Raw genomic sequence first — 21953 nt, forward strand, 5'->3', positions numbered from 1 at the left:
CTGGCCATTCTTCCTTTTTTCTATTTCTTTCCTGTCCTACTTTTCTCTCTCCCTTAGCACCTGCTAAAATGTAAGAAGCTGTCAGGACATACCTGACTTTTAGTTGTCTAGGAATTTTATCTCTCTTCAACAAATGAAAATGTTAGTATTATGCAAAGTTCAAGTATTTTTTATTTTCTTGTTTTTTTCTCTGAGTCTTAGATTTCTCTCATTCCTTCCACTTCTAGATCTTATTTGCATTTTAGGCAGAGACACCCCACGGCCAATACCTATCATGTATATTCTCCCAAGGACCAATTTCCCTTTTTCTATTTCACTCCTGGTGCCGCCTCTTTGCTGTCTGTTTCTAATCTTTTCCTGAGTGAAATCTTTTTTTTTTTCTTTTCTTTTTTTTTTTCTGAGTGAAATCTTATTGAATATGTCCTCTGTGAAGTTCAGTAGGCCTCGGTTCCGATCCAGACTCTGACATTTATTGGCTTGTGCCTGCAACAGTTACCTCTTCTCTCTGAGACTCATTTTAATAGAATCTACCTCTTGAAGGCTGTGTGGGTACAGAAATAGGAAGTAAATATCCCTGGTGGGTTTCCTGCCTAGGGCTCTGCTGGAGCAATGCAGAGCTAAGTCATTCATATCCAATGATAGGAGAAATGTGGGAAGGATTTCCAGCCCATTCCTCCTGGAAAAACTGTATTCAAGGAGCAAGAGTCCTAGTCCGCTGAGATGAATTGAGGACCTGACTCAACAGTTGGACCACATTTACCGTCGCATCTCCCTTTTAAATGAGCCACTTCTGTTCTCCAAAGAGACCTAACTGACTGGCTGCTGTCTTTCTCCAGTTTGAACTTCAATGGATGCTGATCCATTGTGACCCCCTGCGACCCCGGAGAGAAACTTGCCATGAGCTGCCAGCCAGGATCATGGTGAGTCCCTAGACTATCTGCAAAGGCCACTTGCAACCAGCTTACCTCTCTACACCGCCGCAAACTCTCCCCGTCCTCACTGTTTGTCTAAAGAGTCCGGGCTTTTGCTGCAAAGGCCAGATATTGAAGAAGCGCGGGTCCCCACCCACAGTCTGGCGGGTAGAAACCACTTGCGCGGGGGAGGGGGGCGGCGGAAGGGGTATGGATCCAGCTTGGGTGGCTTACGACCCTCCCCAGCCCCCGGACCCCTCAACCCCCAGCCTCTCTCCAGGAAAATGCCGGTTACTACTCAAGCTCTCGGTGGCACACAGGCCACCTGAGAAGACTCTGGGGACGGCATGAGGTCCCCAGGGGCGGGTGGGGCGGAGGCGGGGAAAGGGTTAAGGGGGACTGTTGTCATTCTATCCGTCCTCTGGCCCGCCAGCTCTCCTCCAATCCCCGGGACCCTCTCGGGGGCCGTTCATAAACAGGAGGAACTCACGCCTCCTGGGCCGGCGCCCCCTCGCATCCCCGGCTCCCGGGGCGCTCTTGGCGGGGACAAGCGCCACTGCGCGCGCGGCGGGCATGGCCTGGGCGGCGTCGGGCCGCAGGGCCCTCGGGCTGCGACTGCTGCTGTCGGGGCTCTGCTTGTGCGCGGCTCAAGTAAGTTGTGCTCGGGTTTAGGGGGCCGCCTTCTCACTGTCTCCCCCCTCTTCTCTTCTTTCCTCCAGACCATCGACCAGGTAAGCCGGGGGCGAGAAGCGCTGGCGCGTTCCAAGTGCGCTCAGGGCGAGGCGGGGGTGCAGTCGTCTGGGGAAGCGCGCGGAGGTGCGGAGCATCCCGCGGGCCGCGCGGCTCCGGGCATCCTCGGGCCACGCACCTGCAGCGAGCCAGGTGGGAGGCGGGGGCCCGAGGGGACACCCCGAGGGTCCAAGAACGGGCGCCCCCTCACCGACCGGGCCCCACACTGCAGGCTCGGGCCGCGGAGGCCCGAGGAGGCTGGAGGCCTGGGCTTTAATTTTCAGCCGTGCTTCCCTCCCCACTCCGTCCCCTCCCCGCCCCTGGTCCTGGGCGGCCCGGCCAGGGGGAGGCGCGATCCCAGGCAACCCCGCATCCCGCCTGCGTGGACTCGGCGGCGGCCCGGGCTCACCTCGGAATTTCGGCCGCACGGGGCAGAGGCGGGCGGGGTGGGGGGCGGCGCCGTTTGAGGTTTCACTTACAAAGACCTCATTGTAACCTGTCTGGTCACCGGGAGTTTAGAAAAATCAAGGTTTCCTTGATGAAAGAAGCCTTTTTTTTTTTTTTTTCCCCAATTCAGAAGAGAAAAAACCTAAAATTCCCACATTTCCTAAAACGAGTCCAAACTCTCAGAGGCCAGCCTTCCGTCAAGCGCCATCAAAGCGGAGCTATTTGCAACCGATAAAAGTCACGCTCGGGGGTCGGCCTGAAATTTGGCGTCTTTCTGAAGCGAGGTGCACAGACCTCCTTCAAGAGGAGGATCTGAAGAGAGGCTGGGCCCTCGCTGTTTCTCGGCCTCGCCTGTCTCTCTCTCCCTAAGAGGGCCCCCAGTTTTCTTCTGAACGCACAGATCTACAAAACCATCCTGGAGTTGATCTGGTGTGGCGCGCCTCGGTTCTGAGCTGCCTCACTCTATCCAAAAGGCTGACCTGCATTTCCTGATTAAATTCAGGAATTCAGTGACCACCATCTTCATGATCCAACCCCATGAGTAAGAGGCCCCTTCTTCCCCATAAGCCCCGTTGGGTTGAAAGCTCCGTCGACGGGAGGACCCCACTCTGGGGGCCCAGATTCTGCTCTCACCTCACTGTCAGCCTCGTTCAGAACCTCGAGGACGGGAAGCAACCGCGTTTCGTTGGAAGTCTGGTCTCCACGTGTGATGCTGGGCTTGAACCCGGCCTCCACGGGCACTGTCTTTGCGGGGAGGCGGCGGGCTCGGGCCCACCTTCTTGTCCTTGCTCCCCGTGCTCCCCTAACCCGCGTGTGCTCTTTTGTCAGAGGGGCCCCCCAGGTGAGCAGGGTCCTCCGGGGCCGCCAGGTCCCCCTGGAGTCCCGGGCATCGACGGCATCGACGTAAGTGTCCACCTCCAGCCCCTGCCCCTCTCCCAGCGGCCCGGGTGGGTTTTTCGAGAGAGCCCGTAGCCCTCTACCCAGAGGTGGGATGGGACGTGGGTGAGGGCTGGGAGTGGGGCCCAGACGCCTGGGGACTGCGGAGGGAGGCGGTCCTGCGTCCCGTGGCCCGGAGGGTTGATCACAGCCCCGCACCATCTGCCCTGTCCCTGTTCCGGAGGGCCCCCAGCACCCTCCACTCACCCACTGCCCTGCTTTCCTTCCTGCCTTCCAGGGTGATCGCGGTCCGAAGGGTCCCCCGGGCCCCCCGGTAAGTACATCAGCGCCTTGGCTCTCCACTTCCTTCCTTCCAATGTGGTCTGCAGATCACACAGCATCCGATGAGGCTCAACTTTGCCCCATTTTCTCTTCCTTTTCTCCCCCCTCCTCGCCCCCTCCCTGCCCAGGGTCCCCCTGGAGAGCCGGGGAAACCAGGAGCTCCAGGCAAGCCTGGCACACCGGGTGCCGACGTGAGTAGTGGGTGCTGGGGGCGTGAAGCCAGGCCCAGTGTGTGTGTGTGCACGCGCGCGTGTCTGTGTGTGTGCGAGAGAGAAGAGTGCAGCGTGCAGGCCGTTGTGGTCCAAGCTAAGGCGAGACTGGCTCTGACCGTGGCGGTGCCCGCGGGCTCGGCGCTGAGACGCGGTTTCTGCGCGAGGGTCTGCGGAGCATGGAGGGGCCCCGAGGAGCGCGGCACTGGCCTGTGCTCCTCTCTGCTCTGCGAGCCCCGATGGATACCCGTTTCTGCCTGTCAGCGGCCGCTCACCACTCACCCCACTGGGGGCTGCTGGGGCTTCGCCCTTGTCCTTTCCCCGGCACCCCCTGAGTGAGTTTAGGGAAAGGGCCTGCAGGCAGGGGAGGGACCGAGTCCCGCTAAACCTCAAGGAGGAGACCAGAGAAAGACAGACTGGGGGAGAGCCTGCCCGGGCGGGAGTGCGGGGCGGGGCTGGTCCTACACCGCATGCGCACCCACGGCTGATTCACGTCACTGGATGGCAAAAACGCTACAGTACTGTAGTTAGCCTCCAATTAAAATTAAAAAAAAATCTAGAGAAATCCAGCTCAGAAGTCTCGGACTTGATGGTTTCTAGACTGTAAGTAAAACAAACAAACAACAAAAAAGACCTAGCTCTCTGTCTTTCCCCCGGTGTTTCCTTGGTTCGCAGTCACTGACAGAAACAAGCTGACTAGGGTTGCTTGAAGCCTGGGAACCAGCTGCCTCTCCCCAACATACCCAGTCACACACCTGCCTCTCCCCATGGGAGGCAAGCTCAGATGCTGAGCTGTGTGGTAAACCCAACACTAGTCAACACTTCTTCAGGGAAAAGGACTTCAGGGTTCTCATCTCCTCTCTCCCTACATTGGACTGTTGAGAGTTTACTGAGGGCCACTCCTTGACTTTCCAGCTGGGATAAAGTAAAGTGATATCCGGACCTCTGCTCTCAGAAAACAGACAGTGCTGGGTTCCTCAAGTTATCCTTCAAGTTACCAGCTTATATGATTTCCCCAAACTAAAGACTTTTCTAAATCAAAGCCCTTGAAAACCTATGATTATAGATTCTGAGAACTTTTGGCTAGAATTTAAGACAGAGTCTTCATTTTGAGAAAAAGAAAAATAGCTAGACGTTAGTGGTTATTAAGATGTGCTTTCTTTATCAAGACTAGTATAATGGGGATATTTGTCTGTGCTAGGGACTAAACAGCAACAGCAACAACAATTCATTGCTTTAGGAGACTGACTTTGTTTTATACTTAAAAGACCCTAGTTTGAACTTCCTATGTAGGCAAAGGGGCAGTGCATGAGGTCACTAGGGACGAACGTTTGGACAATGCAAACTGAGTATCAGCCTAATATTTGTATAATATGAACAGAAATTATATAACTTGTTTGCTATCAAACATCTCTTTGAAACACAGTGAATTACTTGAAACTGTCACATCCAAATAAAAAAGTCTGATGAATGCAAATAAACCAGTAGGTTAGATTTATTTCTGCATTCCTTTCAACCTTGGACCTTGTTTTATGTGAAAAGAAAATGGATGATTAAATGACTATATTATTATTATTATTAACTTTTGTCATGGTTGAAACATAAATGAATGACCTGAAGTCTTGTCTTACAACTGAGTTGCATAATTTCAGACAAAGGACTAGACTTGTCTGTGTCTGGGTTTCATGGTGCTTTTGTAGTAGGCTCAACAAATTCTTCTTCCTCTAGTACCATAAAATCATAAAGACAATGCCTGGTTTTACTTTATAAAGTAATTTCCACACTTAAACAGAAATAGGATAAAAAAGAAAATTCTTCAAAATCTTTAGAAGTACAATGTAACTAATAATTGCAAGTACTTATTTTTTTGTCTATAACTGCAGTATCATAGCATAGATTTCCATTTCCAAATAAGATTTCCAAAGTTAAAAGGTGTAAAATAGTAAGGCTTCTTACATCATAGAACTTTGACTCTGTAAGATCCTCAGGAAGAAACTGTTGAGGGCATTGAATCAATTTTCTGGGATGGCAGAGAAAAGCAACAGAAAAAGAAGAAGAGAAAGGAAGGAGAGAAAAAAGTAAGAAGTTCATGCATGTGGCAGTATTTTAGACATTTCTTAGAACTAAGCCAAAAATTAACTATACTGATTTGCATTTGTGTAGAACTTTTTTTAAAGTGCAGTCACAAACATGCTGTATTTTTTGGTAATGTTAACAAATGGTCAATCAGATGGTTTGTTTGGAAGAATCTGAAAAGAATACAGCTTAAATGTTATTATCCTGAATTAAGTGGATTTTTGACAGAAAAGGTAAATGAGTCATGGCAGCTAGTCTTGTAGGATTATGGCTTGGGTCTCCTGAACTGAGTGGTGGAATGCTGGAAGGAAATTAATAGTGAGGGCTGCTTGCTTTGCCAAGCAGCAGTGGGAAATTTCAGAATACAGTGGGCTTTAATTTTATCCCATATAGAACCTTATCTTCATAAACATTCATATGAAAGCAGTTCTTTCTGCCACTGGCAATATATTCCTCTGTCATTTCTTTGACAGATAATAATTGCAAATTGGATTTTTATGCATATGTTTGTAAATGGAAGTTGTGAGAGACTTACATACGTATATATAAAACTCTTCTTTTCTTTAGTTTAACTTGATTTTTTTCCCTTATAGACACATAACATTAAAGAAATCCAAGCTTGGTTGCAAGCTGTGTACTCAAAGGATAACTGTGCTGTTATCATTAATAACTTATACTCTTACAGGCACTTATGCTGTGGCATGCTTAGTGAGCTCTAAGAGCTCTAAAAGAGTTTTTTTTTTTTTCATTCTTATAGCATCTAAGATACAGAAAAGAGGAATTAGAATTAAGTACGTGAATTATAGTTAAGTTATGCTATGTTTTATAGGAGAGAGATTAGAACATCCTCTGAATGTATACAACTATTATCTGTGATGTTATATGATTAGGATAATGAGTAATAAAGAAATTATTCTGAAAGGCACTGTAAGGGGAAATAGTTAGGCATCAGAGAAATGGGAGGGGGCTGTGAAGCACAGTGCCTGTGGTTAATACCCAGATTTTTTGCTTGTTTTTTTTTTTTTTTGCAGAATCTCTTCTGAATGAAATTTTAAGCTCCCAGAGAGCAGGAAATGTTACTTCATTAGCTTCTAGGATAATCTGACTACATAATAATGATAATAATAATAAAAGCTAACATTTACTTAGCATCTGCTGTTCTAGGCACTGTTGTAAACACTCTGTGTACAATATCCCAGTGAATCTTCAAAGTTGCCATGTGAGGTAGATATTAACATTATACCTGTTTTACAGATTAGGAAACTGAGGCTTTATGCAGTTGAGTAACTTGCCCACAGTGGCCTAATACTAAGTGGCAGAGCTGGCATTTGAACTAAAAATAAAGATGATGTGGAGCGATAGGTGTGAAATCCCTCCACCCAGTAGGCTAGCCCAAATCTTCTGTTCAGTAGCCTTTTGTAATTTTCTGTGCTGCGTGTGTTAGATGCTCGGGCAGTGTGCTCAGATTGTAATGGACATGGAGTCCTGTCCTCACAGAGCCTATGCTTTAATACATGGCTGTGTCACAACAGAGTTCACTAGATCAGATGCCAGAATACATTTTCATTAACTCACAGCCTCCTCGTGATTAGATGTGGTTTACCATGTCTTACAGAAGACAGTTGAGACAAGAAGTATCTGGAAGCAGCCTCCAGGTTGTCCAGCCACTGTGCTTCCTTATTATGCAGCTCAAGTTCTGCCATATGTAGTAGCTACTGCCCTCCAACTTTGCCAGTGATTTTAGCCCCTGATTAAAGGTGGTTAGTTGGCAGTGTGTGTGGGAACTGACCAGGACGGGTCTTGGAGGGTATATGTGTGAAGTGGGCATTGGAAGTCCCTTTAGTCAGACCTGCCCTGAGGTTTATAAAACCCTTGTGCCATATGTGTTTACAGAGAGCTCCTGGGGTATGGTTTATTTGCTCACATACAGAAGCCAGTGTTCCATTACCACAGGTGCTCAGCAACTAAAATGTTAAGGCCTGTTCCCAAGTTAGAGCATTGTAATTATACTAGAGAGACTGAAAAGCAAAGTCTGTCAAAAATCCTTCCACGTGTGTTTAATAGCTTTCTTCTTTGGTAAATTTCCAATAATTAATATTGTCAACTCACTCTTTTCTCCTTCCTTTGAGTCAGTCTTTGGAGTTATGAAGGAAATTAATTGATGCAGAGAAATGTAAAAATGGTGGCTGGTGAAATAGTTTTCTATATAAGTTACATGAATGCATTTTATTGATATTTATGCAGACTGACAGATTAAATATGCACTTTGGTGATTCATTATTAATTCACACTTTCATATTTTCAAGGAATTCCTTGATTAATATCATTTTATTTTTTTTCAAAATCTTGCTAATAGATTTTACAAGTTATTTATATATGCATGTGTATATGTGTAGCATAAAGTATGTATATATCTACATATATAGGTACATATAATTGTATTTTGTAGGGTATAATTTCAATATTGTATTATAAATGACAGCATCTAAAGTAAAGGAAAAACTAAAAAGATAAAAATGTGTCTTCATCCAAAGTGGAAATTCAGATGTACATGTAGTATTATCACTGTTTGATATCTATTTCATATTATTTTATATTATATTTAAATTATATTATTTTATATTAGGATGATGATAAAATAAGTACTGGTGGGGAAAGCAACAATGGTTGGAAGTGATGCTTGAATAACTTACATGTGATGTTATAAATGTGTTTTACAGTAATGGACTTAGAGTCTACATACTGAGTGGCACACGTGAAAATGTATATTTAATTATAGCTATTTCACTAAAGGAGATAACCTAGAAACATGCTCTCAAATAATTCAACTTTAAAAGTTAATGTTTTCCGTAAGCAGCTGTCATTGCTAGGAGGTAACTGAGGGGCTTTAGGTAGCTAAAAGGCAACAATGAGACTGATTAGTTTTAATCACTATTGAAGGAACATTTTAACTCTCAAGATGTTATTTGAGAGCTACAGAGACATACATATATAAAACATTTTGCTTTATAAATGAAATCAAGAGATACATAACATGGCTAAGTGGCAAAGCCAAGTCCTGTTGTCCCATTCAGTTCAGTTCAGTTCAGTCGCTCAGTCGTGTCCAACTCTTTGTGATGCCATTGACTGTAGCACGTCAGGCTTCCCTGTCCATCACCAACTCCCGGAGTTTACTCAAACTCATGTCCATTGAGTCGGTGGTGCCATCCAAACATCTCATCCTCTGTCATCCCCTTCTCCTCCTGCCTTCAATCTTTCCCAGCACCAGGGTCTTTTCAAATGAGTCAGCTTTGCATCTTCGCATCGGGTGGCCAAAGTATTGGAGTTGTCCCATTAGACTTACCTATTAGAACATTGTAATTATTACTTCCCATTTATTCAAAGCAGAGACAAAAATACTAAATTATTGAATCCTGTGATAAACAGTGCATTTAGTGGGAAGTTATGAACAGGATACAATTTATTAACAGAAAGTAACTATAACAGTCAGATGTCATGTCAAACATTACCTTTGAGTAGGAATATAGAAAGGTTTTTCTTTATAAAGACTTGCACCATACATAGATAAACTATCCTGCATGTAATTAATAAATAAAATGGAATTATCTACTTAGTGGCTTGCCTAAGGATGTTGTATTAGTTCTAATATCATCTTGCTTTGTTAGGGATTAACAGGTCCTGATGGATCCCCCGGCTCTGTTGGACCAAGAGGACAAAAAGTAAGTTAGCCACCTGGTATTAATTGCTGGTATCAATTAAATGCTGAAGCATAATTTTATTGTAGTGTTTCCAAATCAATTAACAGATTAGTTGTGAAGTGGCTGAAATACACTTGTTCAACCAAAATCATGTTTTATAACAGTTGAACTAAATTGCATTCAAACACTAAGATGGAGTGTTTTAATGATTTTAGTATTTATGCAGTTTGCATACTTACTCATGCTAAAAAAGCTAAGTACAATGGAGCTATTTTTATTTTTAGGGAGAACCTGGTGTGCCAGGACCTCGTGGATTTCCAGTAAGTAAATGTGAAGTGATTTATAGTCTGTCTTTAGGTAAAATTCTGCCACTGTGAAATTTTTCAATTTAGTTTTCTACATAATATTCATCACAAAGAGATTATGGCTTTTCTGCTATGATAAGCATTCTGACTATGAGTAGAACATTCAGAGCAATTTGAATGTATGGTGCAAAATACATACATCTGTTTGCAGGTGGCATTTACCAATGGAAATAACCCCCTCTTTGTTTCCATTGACCTTTCCTGGTGGCTCAGACGGTAAAGCGTCTGTCTACAATGCGGGAGACCTGGGTTCGATCCCTGGGTCGGGAAGTTCCGTGGAGAAGAAAAAGGCAACCCACTCCAGTACTCTTGCCTAGAAAATCCCATGGACGGAGGAGCCTGGTGTCCATGGGGTCAAAAAGAGTCGGACACAACTGAGCAACTTTACTTTTCACTTTGTTCCCATTGATGGAAACTGTTTCTCGCGTAACAGCAGCAAATCTAAGTATTCGGTATTTAGACCTCGGCATCACACCACTTTCTTCACAACTGGTTTTATGTCTAATGAAATACCACCCAGGTTATCACCCACCTGCTTCCCTGGCGAGTCTTTTTCCACGTTGCACAATCCACCAGACTTGTGTTATTTTAAGCCAGAAGAGAACTGGATTCTCAGGCTGCTATTTTTTTTTTTTTCTATTTGTTCTTCATTCCTTTTTTGTTCTTGCTATTAATCTGTGTTTTTCCTCTTTGTTTTCTATTTGCACTGTTTCCTTTGCCATATTTCATCTTTTCCATTATAAGCCTGTTTCCAGAGGTGACTAGTTTGCTGGCTTTCCTCCCACGTTTTTAACTCAGAGCTCAACATCTTATAGAGATGCCTTTTAAAAAATTCATCAAATCTCTAGGTCTCTTGATAATGAAATAACTTATTGATTACTTTGGTATCTTCAAGCATAACATTTATTTTCCATATTGATCCACATATTATAATGTTCAAATAAAAGTAATTTTTCAAAGAATGCCTTGAAAACTCCCCATTTACCATTGAAACATATTACTCATGTGAAATTCATGCTTGTTGTGGCTGCCTAAATAATTAGAAATAATAGCATCATTATCAGAGGATGTGATTCCCCTGGATGCTTCGTATATGGATAGATATTTTAGAAAATATCTAAGTCTATCTTAGATATTTCTATCTAGAAAATATGAAGTCTGGAGGTACAAGCTGTCAGGAATATGGTGTCAGAGACAGCTGTGCATAAGAGGGATTCAAGCGCACAGAGGAGAGAGAGTGACGAGGAGGCCCAAGGCTGGGAGACTGTGCCCTGAAGGCGGCGGTGCTCAGTTTTATTAAATTCAACCAGCACAGAGTTAGAGCTCGTTGTGTGCTAGGCCCTGTGCTTGGAATTGAGGCTTGGAGGCTGCATAAGGCATGGTTTCAATCCCTGGTTACATGCAGTTTGATGTTGCTCAAGAGATAGTAAATGTAAGGGAGTGGGAGACAGAATGATTGGTTTTAAAATAAAATTCAGCATAAATGAGGATCCCACTGGAGGTCATTTCAGGAGTGACACCATTTTGTTTTCCATTTCTACTGGATTTGGTGTCTGGACACATAGCCTTACCTGTCAAGGGGTATGTTCCTAAACACTTTGGTTCTCCCCTTCCTCTCTGTGCTAAATGTTTGGGCAATTTCCAAATATCATATTGTAAATTTTAAAGCAATATTGTCTTACTTTTAATGTCAGTTTCTTATAAAACACGACAAATGATATCATTTATATGTGGAAGCTAACATATGCTACAAGTGAACTTCTTTACAAAACAGAAATAGACTCACAGGCATAGAAAACAAGCTTGTGGTAACAAAAGAGGAAAGGAAGGGAGGGATAAATTAGGAATTTGGGATTAACAAATAGAAACTACCGCATATAAAACAGATAAACAACAAGGACCTACAGAATAGCACACGTTCACTATTTTGTAATAAACTGTAGTGGGAAAGAATGTTGTGATGTGCCTCTTTGTGAGGAATGGTAAATTCTCCTGACAGCAAGCATGGGTGACCTCTTTACTTGCTGTGCTAAGTCACTTCAGTCGTGTCTGACTCTGTGTAATGCTATGGACTATTAAAGCCTGCTAGGCTCCTCTGTACGTGGATTCTTCAGGCAAGAATACTGGAGTGGGTTTTCTTTACTTTGCTTTTCTTAAAAAAAAAAAAAAAAGTTTGAAAAAAATACTACCGGCTAGCTTAGACCTCAAAAGAACATTTGAGGAGCTGAAGCAAGCTTCTTCATTTAGAAGTGGAGCCGAGTTTGCTTTCTTTACCGAGTCCTTTCTTTTCCAATGAGCATCTTATGTTTATTTAGTGATAGACTTTGTAGTTTGTTTTTGAACTGAGTTAGTTCTGTATTTACAGAAGTAACTTCTGTATTTATTTCTGTAACTACTGTATTTACTTCTGTAACTACTGTATTTACATGAAGTATGGGTCCTGTATCATAACAACTTTTATTTTAAACTTTTAGGGCCGTGGTATTCCTGGACCTCCTGTAAGTGTCGTCTTTTGGTTTGTTTTGCGTAGTCTATAAGAACGGCCTATTTCTCAGATCCCAACCTTAGTCTCCAGTCAGCACTGTAGCAGTGGTGTTGACAGTGTCCTCCCTTAGGGATCTTAGGTGGCTACTATGACAGCACCCCTATTCTACTAAAAATATTTTATTAATTTAAGAAATTTCTGTTAATTTAAGAAATTTCCATTTCAAGTAATTACTCTTCGGTCAGATGAGTTGTCTCATTGGAAGCCAAAGCTAGCACAGATACATCATTCTGAGTCAATTGTTTATCATATTTGATATCACTTGTCATAAATTGTGAAAACATCATAAATCACCGTGTCCCTCTAATTTGTTGACTTCAGGGTCCTCCTGGGGGAGCAGGACTCCCTGGAGAGCTTGGCCGTGTTGGACCAATTGTGAGTACCAGACACACAAACACAGCACGTTGATAGATGTTTGCTGACTTAATAGGAGATGTTACTGGAGATGGCTGCCCTATGTGTGTTTCCCTCTGCAAATCCAAGACATGGCAGATAAGTTTAATTCCAGTTGATAATGCTGATGAGGACCAGGGTAATAATGCTATCTCATTTTTGTAGAGAGATTTTAACTTTTTCCCCCAAAGTTCTCAGCTGAACTTTTTCTTCCCAACTTCTAGAATTAGTGATTAAGCCAAGAAGTGTTGCCTTCATTTTACAGACTCAGCTGGGATTGGGGTCCAGTGTCTTTTGTATGAGTTTCTCTGTATGAAATCAGTGAATAGTCTAAAACCATTCCCACGTGCCTTTATGTTAGCATCGTAAAATCATAATCGAACTGACAGAATTTTAGTCAATAGAGAGCTGAACTGCATGGGAGAAATTGATGTTAATATTCATTAAATATTCCAAAAACTTGAAGTAGTGATGTTATCTGAGGAATCGATAATAGTAAATCCATCGAAAGGGGGAGCCACATATATATACCTATCTAGTTTCTCTGTAGGTGCTGCTGTTTGACAAATTTATTTACTGAATGCAAGAATGCATATAAAATGATTATAAAGTGGATTGTAAGATGCTTTTGGTTTATGATAGAATATTAGAGAGAAAAGTGTGTGGGAAGGAAGCACTGGTGATTAAGTCTAACTGGAATCCACTTTCATCTGAATGGCTTATTTAGCCATCTTTGCTCCTCTGTTGCATTTGCAAGTGCGTGCAGTAACAGACGGAGGGACAGCTTCCGAGTGAAGAGTCCAGGGCTGACTGGCCCTGCAGAGGTTGCCTTCCTGTTTACAGTGTCAGGCAGGCATGAGCTGCCCTTAGCTGGGCGGCGCTGGCAGCAGTGACTGTTCTGGTTCCCCTGAAAATCAACTAGAAAAATGCGAAGTGTTTCCAGAGTAAAGTGATCAGTGTATAGAGAAGAACTGGCTCTTTTCCCCAGGTCTCCCTCCACCTTCTCTTACTTTGATGAGGCTGGAACTCCTTTATTCTTCTAGCTTTGTGGAACTAATTGGATTGTGGGTCACCCATTGATTTTGGTGGCAGGTCTATGCAGGCTGAGTTCTGCAGGGTTTGTAGGAATGTCAGTTTCTCATACCTCACCTGTTTTGTGCACTGTGTTTTGACGTGTGTATAACCGCTGTGTCACAATTTTCAAATAACTTAGGGCGACCCTGGGAAAAGAGGACCACCGGGACCCCCTGGCCCCCCGGGACCCAGTGTAAGTTATTTGCAGTTTGAATTTCTCTGTGTCTGAAAGTTGGGATTATAGAACCCTAAGAACCAAAAATGAAAGGACTTTTAAATTGAATCATTGTCCTAAAATTTCAAAATGGCTGTGATATTTTCACTCATTCAGAGCTTGGTCTTTTAAGGCCAGTATAGTTGAGAAATCACAATAATTTGAAAGGTGAGTTTCAAGGGAATGGTTTACGCATTATATTTGAAGTGCTTCGAGGCTTTTGACTTCTCAAATGCTCAAAACTTGGACATATAAAAGGAACACTTTCAAATGAACTAGTTTTTATGAAGGATTTACACAATGAGCAATTTAAAAAATGAGGTTAATTGGGAGATAATCCATACTTTTAACTTACGATTCAGAATATTTTCTATCCTGTCATTTTACTTCTCTTCATTCATGTGAAAGAAATAATGTACTAAAATTTAGATTTCTCCAAACAGAATAGACCCATGAGTGAAGTGTCTAGAATATTAGCATATCTTAGGCAATTTATTCCTTATAGCTTACTGAAAAAAATACATTTACTGTATTTGTCCAATAAGCATTTTATTATTAGTAGAATGAATTAAATATTTCATTATATTCTTAACTTTAACATTTTCTTTACTTTAGGGAACAATTGGCTTTCATGATGGAGATCCATTGGTAAGACATTTTCCTTTGAATAAAATACAGTATTAAGGCAAAGACCAGGAATTCACTTTAGAAGATGAATTTTCTTTAAGATGATCTTGATAGAATATGTTGTATTTTCATGTTTTATTTTACTCAGATGGCAGAGCAATTTGTTGGACTGATGGACTGGTCACTTAAACATACTCACACTAACTTTTTCATTATACAATTATCTTTCTTTTTCCATAATCTTTTTACTTTATGGAGGAGACCTGCTTTTCACCAGAGCACTCCAGTTTTAGAAGATCTAAGTCCAATAATACTCTCTGAGACTTGGTTTACTTATAGACTGATATTCAAACAGTGTAGGAAAACTGTACTAAATGTAGTTTTGGTCCACTTATTGGCGGGGGTGGGGGTGGGGAATGTGACCTTTAGGACAGAGCTGTTGGATTGGAGGGGGAGAGGCTGGTCTGCAAATGTTTTATTTCTTGAACAAATTGAATCTGAAATAATGTGGCAAAATAGTAGTATTCATTAAATCTGGATGGTGGATAAGTGGGGAAAGGGTTTGTTATGTTCTCTGTACGTTTTGTAAGCTAGGAATATTTCTGAGTTTACAAGTAAATAAAAAAGGAAAGAGTAGCCAGTTATTTAATGAATAGACTTCCATTGGGGTTCTGCAGCTGGAAACGAAGCAGAGGCTCTCGGTTACTCTCTTTCTGTTTCTCTGGCAGTGTCCCAATTCCTGCCCACCGGGTCGTTCAGGATACCCAGGCCTGCCAGGCATGAGGGTAAGACAATAATGTGCGTGCTGTATTCTATCTTCAAGAGTATGATCCATACAAAAACCAGAGGCTTTCCTTGAAGCATTGGCCTTGGTCGTGCACAGACCCCACTCTGATGGGTTAGGCAAGTCCGTCGCTTATTCGGTGGCTTTGTCTGTGGTCTTTTTTCAGTCCTGGAAGTTCCCGCTGGTACGCTGACAGCTATTCCTAACAAGACACAGATACCTGGCTATTCAGTGCTTATGTTTCTCAGGGAATAGATATCAATGAAATGTACTCGATTGAGAGACTCTAGAACATCGGATGAAGGTTCAGAAGTTTACTCCAATAGTGAGAGACAGGGGCCAGGGACTGTACATATAATGTATTTCAAACTATTTTAGTCAAAAAGAAATTGGAAAAACTGTTCAAAATAGAGAGAAAAAAAAAGACACTTTCCAAATGTGTTTTTCTCTCACTCTGCCATCATAATTGCTTCAAAATTGCCCATTGGAATAAAGAAATAAATACCAAATGCTGGGGTTAATCGGCTTTCTCTGTCTAGCCTATAAGTGTGAAATGATTTTGAAAAATTCCGGATCAGGGGGAGTTGTGCCAAGATCCGAAAGACTGAGGCACTGGGTTTCCCATTGCAGTTTTCTCTGAGGTTAGCTTGGGTGTGCGCCCACAATGCAGAAGACGGGAGCCTGGATGGGTGTCTTATTTTTCATGGAAACTTGAACCTTGGAACAAGAAAGGTTTTCAGGACAAAACTCTGATAGACAATGTTTGGAATGTTTATTTCACATTTATTTCATGTTACTGATCCAAAGTGTTAGGACAGGTGTCCTGACAATGAAAGATGGGAGTTTCTTCTTGTGCTCTGTAGCCTTTGCTGACTGCTGTTTATAGCTGTCTATTTGCACTTAAAAAGCAGAGACATTACTTTGCCAACAAAGGTCCGTCTAGTTAAGACTATGGTTTTTCCAGTAGTCATGTATGAATGTGAGAGTTGGACCATAAAGAAGCTGCTGCTGCTAAGTCACTTCAGTTGTGTCTGACTCTGTGTGACCCCATAGATGGTAGCCCACCAGGCTCCCCTGTCCCTGGGACTCTCCAGGCAAGAACACTGGAGTGGGTTGTCATTTCCTTCTCCAATGCGTGAAAGTGAAGTCACTCAGTCGTGTCCAACTCTTAGCAACCCCATGGATTGCAGCCCACCAGGCTCCTCTGTCCATGGGATTTTCAAGGCAAGAAAGAAAGCTGAGTGCTGAAGAATTGATACTTTTGAACTGTGGTGTTGGAGAAGACTCTTGAGAGCCCCTAGGATTGGAAGGAGATCCAACCTGTCCATCCTAAGGGAAATCAGTCCTGAATATTCATTGGAAGGACTGATGCTGAAGCTGAAACTCCAGTATCTTGGCCACCTGATGTGAAGAACTGACTCATTTGAAAAGACCCTGATACTGGGAAAGATTGAAGGCAGGAGGAGAAGGGGATGACAGAAGATGAGATGGTTGGATGGCATCACTGACTCAATGGACATGAGTTTGAGTAAGCTCCGGGTATTGGTGATGCACAGGGAGGCCTGATGTGCTGCAGTCCATGGGGCCACAAAGAGTCGGACATGACTGAACGACTGAACTGGACTGAATTTGTACTTAAACTGTGCACGAGAAGGGGCAGAAAGTTGTACATCTGGGGAAGCCCTTCTTCTGCCTCGAGTAAGGCCATGGGTGCAGAGGAGGAAGAGGGTTTTCAGAGGAGGCTCTGGAGAGCAGGGGGCAGCTGGTCTGGTGGGTGAGCGGTCCACCTCTGGAGAATGAGTTACTGATGTTGGAGGAGACCCAGCTGTGAGAGGAAGTTGGGGAAGAAGGGATCTAGACCCCCGTGGGCAATGTCATTATCTAGTTACTGACCTAGGTAATGGAGAATTTGCTATTCCAGGAGAGAGTTTGCTAACTGAAACTGATACCTATTATATACGCTTGTGTAGTACACATGGTGTTTTAAAATTCTTCTAAGGCTGTCGTTTCTTTGTGACATAACCTTTTCTCTTAGCAGCACGTTGACTTACATTTAGGGGAGCCAGGTCACTTTATGAGCCATCTGACCACTTTCTGTGTCAAATCCAACACATTTATTTATTTCTTTACTTATGTATTTTTGCATTTGTTAGGGTCATAAAGGAGCTAAAGGAGAGATTGGTGAACCTGGAAGACAAGGTCACAAGGTAAGGACAAGGAATATTTAGTGGGTACATTGTGATTAAGAGGTTGTAATGATTTTCATTGTAAGGGCTTATAAAGAATAACAAAGCATGATTTTTTCCCCTTCCTTTTCCAGTGATGATTGACAAGTTCTCAGTAGATGCATCAATATTCTGACTAAGCATCATATCCTAAGGTTGTTCAATTACAAAAAAAGAACAAAGAAAGCACCACACACTTTCATTCCCTGTGTTGCTAGCCCTCGCTTTCCTTTTCTAATCAATAACACTCAGCTCTTTTCCTTGAGGCTTTTGATAGTCAAATGTTATTCAAGCTGGTTGTTCCACTCCACTAGACAAAATTTTATAACAAGTGTAAAATTTTATGACAAGTGTTGCTGAGATAAGCAAACAGGGAAGTTGATAACTGGCTTATAGCTTCTCAAGTTCTGAAATAATTTTTGTTTGTTTCTGACTTTATTTCAATATAACTTAGGCTTTGAGTCATCTGGAAGTTAGCAATAGCACTTATATTGTTTTTTGGGTAGAAACTTGGAATCCACAGCACGCTGAAATTTAAAGTAAGGTGATCTATTTGTCTTTTTTCGTCCACCAGGATGAAATCGCCTTAAAGTAATTAAGAATTTGACTTCTTATATGGTAGAATATTTGTCCCTGTAAATTCCATATTTTTACAAAGTCAAACTGTTCTTATTAATGTGGTTCATCTAGACTTTGTTGAATATGTCCATTTACACCTTTACAGGGTGGCAGAAGTCTGTCTTTCGAGGTTAAGAGCTTGAGAAGAAATTTATTAATATCTTCAGGCACTAATATTCTTGAATTCCTTAGGAAAAACTATTGAACAATCTCAGATAATGAAGATAAATAAACCAATTTCCTGTATCTTATTACAGTGTGAACTTACATTTTAAAAGTTTTTTATTACTTAGGCTCTGAATAGTTGAGCCATTTTATTCATCTGGCATATCACAGGTGGATTCCTGATGACAAATTGGAGAAGATTATAAAAACATCAAGTACTTTGGACGTTTTTCTGTGTGCCCATTCCTCCATTGAATTTTTAAATTTGTAACAAAAAAATCAACAAATATTTATTAATCCCTGTTATGTGCCAGGGTTTATTCTAAGTGCCTGGAGTGGATTGCCATTTCCTTCTCCAGCGGATCTTCCCGACCCAGGGATCGAACCCAGGTCTCCTGCATTGTAGACAGATGCTTTACCATCTGAGCCACCAGGGAAGTCCTGCTAAGGGCACAGAAATGAATAAATATGCCTGATGTGGCTAATTTACGTATGACATATCCATATAATAGAATATCATCTAACCACAGAAACCCAATATTAAACCACACTGAAAGACACCACGAGGTAGTATGTATAGTAAAGCGGATTTAGTGGACTTCTGCTGTTTTGATGCCCTGTATCCTTTCCTCTTTTTTCTTTGGTGACCCCTTCTCTTTGGGAAACTTCCACTCCCCCATCCCATGGGGTTTGGGAATGAAATAGTCAATCAGAGGTCTCTCTACTCATCCATGAAACTAGTATTTTTGAGACCTATGCAAGCTAGTTATCTGGACTTCTTAAGTGGGGAACCTGCAAAATTCTTGGTGTGTTAGGCAACTGGCCAAAATTTTCATGAAAAAACTTTTCATAATTAAAATTGTTGACTGTTCCTTTATTTCACATACATACATCACTTAAACTTTCAGTGGCTGTCTTTGAAAATTGATCTATGAAGATAATATAACTCCTTGAAAAATGAAACCTGAAAGGGCTAATGGATGCATTTAGTTTTGAACTGAAAACAGAATGATGAAGAAATAAGACTAGGGTCTTGAAGTTTGCTTTCAGATTCACAATTCTGCATTGAATTTACTCCACAAATTAGTTAATGAATATTTAAAAAAAATTGGTTATGAATCTAAGAATGAACCATCAAAAAAACTTTCAGTAAAATGATAATAAATTGCTGTTCCTAAATTTGTCATTTAGCTTTATGGTTATTGATTAGTTACTGTGTGCTATTCACCGGTTGGTAAAATATTTAAATCAACTATGTTACTCTAAGTTTTAACAAGAATCAATGGGAAAATACCCCAAGCTCTGCTAATGAAAAATTATAATCAATGTTGTTTTCATACTTAGGTGGGGCAATACAAGTAGTATTTAATTATACATGTTTTGATTATCTACTCCATGAACTAACAAAAATCCACTATAAAAGACTCTTAGAATTTATTCAGAAATGAAATGTAAATGATTTAGGTATAGCCTAGTTCTTTGCTTTGTGTGGCCAGATGTTCTATATTAATACTGCTACTAATTTTTTTTGGTATTTCTTTGTGTATGTGTGAAAAAAAAATCTCCAAATACAAAGTTGCAGCCTGTGGAACAAGAAAATGAGTGAATTGAAGCATGTAATAAACAATAGAATTGGATTTTAAATCTACTATTATGTACATATATTAAAAATTAAGATATTTTTCTAATAACTAACTTCACAATTTATTTGTTACCATAGGAAATGTAGGGTGGTGTATCTATTATAAAAAGCAAAATCCTAGTCAAAGAGAAAATTACTTTCTCAGAGTCCATAAAGTAATCTTTCTGTAAGAAATAGTAGTACTTGGATTTCTGTTTAGAATATCCTAACATTTAAAAATATATCAGAGGGACTTCCCTGGTGGTCCAGTCCCTGGGCCCAGTGTAATTCAGGGAGCCTGAGTTTGATCCCTTGTCAAGAAGCTAGATCTCACATGCTGTAGCTAAAACCTGGTACAGCCAAATAAATAAATAAAGTAAAAACACATGTATCAGAGAGCATATAACTGATATAAAAAGTCAAAGGAATAGTTAGAAAACATGATGAAAGAAGAGTCCATCGGTAGTAGCCACCAGATAATCAAAATACCTTAGAATACACTTAAGTATTCAATTTGAAGAAAAGAACAAAACTTTAGTGATGGAAAGAAAATGGAAACATTTTGATCAAATCAGAAGATATACCGAGTTCCACAATGAAGAGATTCAGTATTGTAAAGATTGTTTCTCTATATAATCTATTAATTTAATGAAGTTCTAATACAAAGCAAGCAGCCTTTTTTGGTGAAGAGCCACTCAACAGTTCTAAAGTTCATGTCTAAGGGTATATACATTTAGGAAAACCTGAAAAATAAGAGTAACTGTAAATGAAAAATAAGAGTAAATGGTACGGGGAGGGAGGTGGGAGGGGGGGTTCAGGATGGGGAACATGTGTACACCCGTGGCGGGTTCATGTTGATGTATGGCAAAACCAATACAATACTGTAAAGTTGCTGACTAAGGTCCGTCTAGTCAAGACCATGGTTTTTCCTGTGGTCATGTATCGATGTGAGAGTTGGACTGTGAAGAAAGCTGAGTGGTGAAGAATTGGTGCTTTTGAACTGTGGTGCTGGAGAAGACTCTTGAGAGTCCCTTGGACTGCAAGGAGATCCAATCAGTCCATTCTGAAGGAGATCAGCCCTGGGATTTCTTTGGAAGGAATGATACTAAAGCTGAAACTCCAGTACTTTGGCGTCCTCATGTGAAGAACTGACTCATTGGAAAAGACTCTCATGCTGGGAAGGATTGGGGGCAGGAGGAGAAGGGGACGGCCGAGGATGAGATGGCTGGATGGCATCACTGACTCGATGGACGTGAATCTGAGTGAACTCCGGGGGTTGGTGATGGACAGGGAGGCCTGGCGTGCTGCAATTCATGGGGTCACAAAGAGTCGGACATGACTGAGCGACTGAACTAAAATAAATAAATTTAAATTAAAAAAAGAGTAAATAAATTCTCCCAACCTAAGATTAAAATGTATTATAGAATCTCAATAATTAAAATGTTGTGGTATTCACAACATCGTATAGTAAACCAGTAGAGCTTAATAGGAAGTCCACAAACAAGTATATTTATCAATTTAATATATGTTAAAGATGAATTTTCCAACCTATGTGGAGAGAATTTATTATTCAGTAAATGATATTGAATAGAGTGCCAGTAAGAAGGAAAGTAGAAGGGGAAAAAGGGGAAGCAATGACAGATTTTCTCTTCTTGGGCTCTAAAATCACTGCAGATGGTAACTGCAGCCCTGAAAATAGAAGATGCTTGCTCCTTGGAAGGAAAGCTATGAGAAACCTAGACAGTGTATTAAAAAACAAAGTCATCACTTTGCCGACAAAGGTCCATCTAGTGAAAGCTATGGTCTTTTCAGTAGTCATGTATGGATATGAGTGTTGGACCATAAAGAAGACTGAGCACCAAATAACTGATGCTTTCACACTGTGATGCTGGAAAAGACTCTTGAGAGTCTCTTGGACAGTGAGGAGATCAAACCAGTCCATCCTACAGGAAATCAACCCTGAATATTCATTGGAAGGACTGATGCTGAAGCTGAAGCTCCAACACTGTGGCTACCTGATGCGAAGAGCCAACT

At 41.7% G+C, this 21953-nt stretch overlaps 1 protein-coding gene across 1 annotated transcript in view; it reads left to right on the forward strand.

The window, feature by feature from the left end:
* The window catches only part of COL9A1 (collagen type IX alpha 1 chain), an 89933-nt gene that overhangs the window by 23607 nt on the left and 44373 nt on the right, over positions 1–21953 (forward strand). The window contains exons 6-18 of the mRNA XM_040261412.1: positions 837–920; positions 1631–1642; positions 2916–2990; positions 3262–3297; positions 3434–3496; positions 9256–9309; positions 9573–9608; positions 12128–12151; positions 12520–12573; positions 13805–13858; positions 14495–14527; positions 15235–15291; positions 17444–17497. Of these exons, the coding sequence (XP_040117346.1) occupies positions 837–920; positions 1631–1642; positions 2916–2990; positions 3262–3297; positions 3434–3496; positions 9256–9309; positions 9573–9608; positions 12128–12151; positions 12520–12573; positions 13805–13858; positions 14495–14527; positions 15235–15291; positions 17444–17497 (636 nt within the window). The remainder of the gene's footprint in view (positions 1–836; positions 921–1630; positions 1643–2915; positions 2991–3261; positions 3298–3433; positions 3497–9255; positions 9310–9572; positions 9609–12127; positions 12152–12519; positions 12574–13804; positions 13859–14494; positions 14528–15234; positions 15292–17443; positions 17498–21953) is intronic.

Source organism: Oryx dammah, unplaced genomic scaffold (assembly GCF_014754425.2).
Source record: "Oryx dammah isolate SB20612 unplaced genomic scaffold, SCBI_Odam_1.1 HiC_scaffold_19, whole genome shotgun sequence".
In the NCBI taxonomy this organism is placed as follows: Eukaryota; Metazoa; Chordata; class Mammalia; order Artiodactyla; family Bovidae; genus Oryx; species Oryx dammah.